At 59.7% G+C, this 3388-nt stretch overlaps 1 protein-coding gene across 1 annotated transcript; it reads left to right on the top strand.

Moving 5' to 3' along the window:
- Nucleotides 1-1005, top strand: LOC149526140 (olfactory receptor 52E2-like). The gene has a single exon (XM_089775353.1). It carries the CDS (start codon nucleotides 58-60, stop codon nucleotides 1003-1005), a length of 948 nt encoding a protein of 315 aa, XP_089631479.1. The 5' UTR covers nucleotides 1-57.
- Nucleotides 1006-3388: the final 2383 nt, after the last annotated feature.

Below are 3388 nucleotides of genomic sequence, written 5' to 3'. Positions count from 1 at the left end.
CTCTGGTAGCGTTGTCTCTTAATAACCTTCAGAGGTGGACACCGTTTCCTCTGCTCCATGTCAGATTCCAACACAACCAACTTTACCAACCCCTCCACCTTCATCCTGCTGGGCATCCCAGGACTGGAGTGGGCCCATGTCTGGATCTCCATCCCCTTCTGCATCATGTACGCCATAGCCCTCTTGGGGAACTTCACCATCCTGTTCATCGTGAAGATGGAACCAAGTCTCCATGAGCCCATGTACTATTTTCTCTGCATGCTGGCTGCCACCGATATGGTCCTGTGCACATCCACCATGCCCAAAACGCTGAGCATCTTCTGGTTCAATTCCAGGGAAATCAGTTTCAGTGGCTGCCTCACCCAGATGTTCTTCCTTCACTCTCTGACAGTGATGGAATCTGGCTATTGTGTGGCCATGGCTTTCGATCGCTACGTGGCCATTTGTGATCCACTTAGACATTCCACCATCCTGACAAACTCCATGGTAACCAAGATCAGCCTGGCTGTGATGCTGCGGGGAGTCATGCTCATACTGCCCTATCCCCTCCTGGCCAGTCAGTGGCCATATTGGAGAACCAACATCATCCCCTCCACACACTGCAAGCAGATGTCTGTGGTGAGTCTGGCCTGTGCCAACATCCGCATCAGTAACTACTATGGCCTCTTTGTGGCATTCTGTCGGTTGTGTCTGGATCTGTTTCTTATCGCTGTGTCCTACACCCAGATCCTCAGGGCCATCTTCCGCCTCCCCACAAAGGAAGCCCGGCTTAAGACTTTTCGGACCTGCAGCTCCCACCTCTGCGCCATCTTAACCTTTAATATCCCAGGTTTGTTCACCTTCGTCACACAGAACTTTGTTCCCAATATGCCCCTCTATGTCCACATTCTCATGGCCAACATGTACCTCCTGGTGCCCCCCACGCTGAACCCCATCATCTATGGGGTGAGGACCAAGCAGATACGTGTCAATTTGGTTCGGCTCTTTACTCCTAGGAAGAACTAAACATTTTCTCCTTGTGCTCTGGCTTTCCCCCTGAGCTCGGTATAGGACTGGCTGGTGACGCAGTGCTGGGCCTCTTCCCTGAGTCACCTACAGGACAGGCTAAGGGACACTGACCTTTCGCAATTCCCTGGGACAAACGACTCAGGGTACGTCTACACTACAGCGCTAATTCGAACTAACTTAGTTCGAATTAGTTAATTCGAACTAAGCTAATTTCGAACTAGCGCATCTAGAACTAAAAACTAGTTCGAATTAGCGTTTTGCTAATTCGAACTAGCGCGTCCACACTGATTGGACGCAGGGGGGCATTTAAGGGCAGCTGAAACCGGTTCTGGCAGGGCATCAGGTCAGTAGTTGCTTTGTGTGGCTGCTGTCTGAGGCTATCTGAGGCTCGAGCTTAAAGGGACCCCCCTGGACAGCCGGTTCTCAGCTTTTCCTGCTTGCTTGCCAACCTCGCCGAGGGACAGCAAAGCGTTGGTCTCTGTGCCCGTCTGAGTCGGTGCTGCCCTTCAGGGCCGCCGGCGCAGGTGGCAACATGGAGCCAGAGCTCGCCCTGCACCTTCTGGTGCACTTTCTGGACTTGCTGCTGCAAGCCTGCCAGCAATGGCTCGAGGCTGCCTGGCACCACCTGGTGCACGTCAGCCCCCTGCCTCTCTGCCTGGCCACCCTGGGGGCCATGGAGGGGCCGCGGCGGCACCCCGGCACCGGCGTACCCCGCCGCGTCTGGCGTCTGGACACCAGCACCGACTGGTGGGACCGCATTGTCCTGGAGCGCTGGGAGGACCGACAGTGGACCCAGAACTTCAGGATGAGGAGGGACACCTTCCTGGAGCTCTGCGAGTGGCTCACCCCTGCCCTGCGCAGAAGGGACACTCGCATGAGGCCCGCCATCCCCCTGCAGAAGCGGGTGGCCATCGCCCTCTGGAAGCTCTCCACGCCGGACAGCTACCGATCCATCGGGAACCAGTTCGGCATGGGGAGATCCACCGTCAGAGCGGTGCTCATGCAGGTACGGCACTCGTCGGCCACCAAGCCGGGGGGGAGGGTGGCTGCGAGGAGGGGATGGGTCGCCCCAGGGACAGAGGGGGGTGGGAGGAGGCGAAAGCGCCCCGCACCTGAGGGGTCGGTCTGTCCCGGCCGTACTACACGCCGCCAGGGCGGTTGCTACTGGGAGTGGGGCGCGGGGCACTGCCAGGGCACGAACGCTCCCAGCCACCCGGGCGCCCCACTGATTGGCGCTTTGCTGTGTCTCTCTCCGCAGGTGGTCAAGGCCATCAACCGGGTGCTGCTCTGCAGGGTGGTCCGCCTCGCCGACCCGGATGCTGTCATCCGGGGATTCGGCGCCCTCGGCTTCCCCAACTGCGGGGGGCCATCGACGGGTCGCACATCCCCATCCGTGCCCCGGAACACCAGGCGTCCCGGTACGTCAACCGCAAGGGGTACTTCTCCGTGATCCTGCAGGCCGTGTGTGACCACCGGGGCCAGTTCACGGACATTAATGTGGGCTGGTCCGAAAAAGCACACGACGCCCGGGTGTACCGCAACTCCTCCGTGTGCCAGCGGCTTCAGGCCGGGACCTTCTTCCCCGACCGCCACATCAGGGTCAGGGACGTGGACATGCCTGTGTGCCTGGTGGGGGATGCCGCCTACCCACTGCAGCCCTGGCTCATGAAGCCCTACACGGGGCACCTCAATCCCTCCCGCCAGGCCTTCAATGCCAGGCTGACCAGGGCCCGAATCGTGGTGGAGGGGGCCTTCGGGCGACTGAAAGCCCACTTTCGATGCCTCCTCACCCGTCTGGACCTGGCTGAGAACAACATCCCTCCCGTGGTGGCGGCATGTTGTGTGCTCCACAATTTGTGTGAGCGAAAGGGTGAGGCTTTCCTGCCAGCCTGCATGGCTGAGGCTGACCGCATGGCTGGACACTACGGTCAGCCCCGCACCGCCGCCATCCGGGAAGCCCTGCGGGAGAGCTTCCAGGTGGAGGAGGAGGAGGACTGACCTCTCCCTGCATGCCCCACTGGGGCCTTCTTCCACCCTACCTCCCCTTCCCCTTTCCCCTCCCTATCTACTGTAAAATAAAGACACCTGTTTTTGAAAGAAAAACGTCTGTTTATTTAACATAACTGGGTGCGGGAAGGGAGGAATGAGGGTTGGAGAGGGGAGGGGGAAACCTGGGACGAGGGAGCTGGAAGGGGAGGGAAGGGAGGAAGGGAAAGGAAAGCTCAGGGGTGGGAGTCCGGCTGCCTCTCCCGTCTCAACACACTGCGGGTCCGGGGGCGTCGGTCGGAAATGGTTGTGGAGGGGGGGGGCTGGAGAGACAGGGGGTGTGGAGGAAGCAGGAGCGGAAGCAGGAGCGGGAGCAGGAGGGGGAGCGGGAGCA

Source organism: Pelodiscus sinensis, chromosome 1, assembly GCF_052426305.1.
Source record: "Pelodiscus sinensis isolate ZL-2025 chromosome 1, ASM5242630v1, whole genome shotgun sequence".
NCBI lineage: Eukaryota > Metazoa > Chordata > Testudines > Trionychidae > Pelodiscus > Pelodiscus sinensis.
Note: the sequence above shows the minus strand (reverse complement) of the source record. Positions and strands in the feature narration are given on the sequence as shown.

Coding starts and splice junctions, on each gene's coding strand:
- LOC149526140 (XM_089775353.1), top strand. CDS start 58: ATGTCAGATTCCAACACAACCAACTTTACCAACCCCTCCACCTTCATC.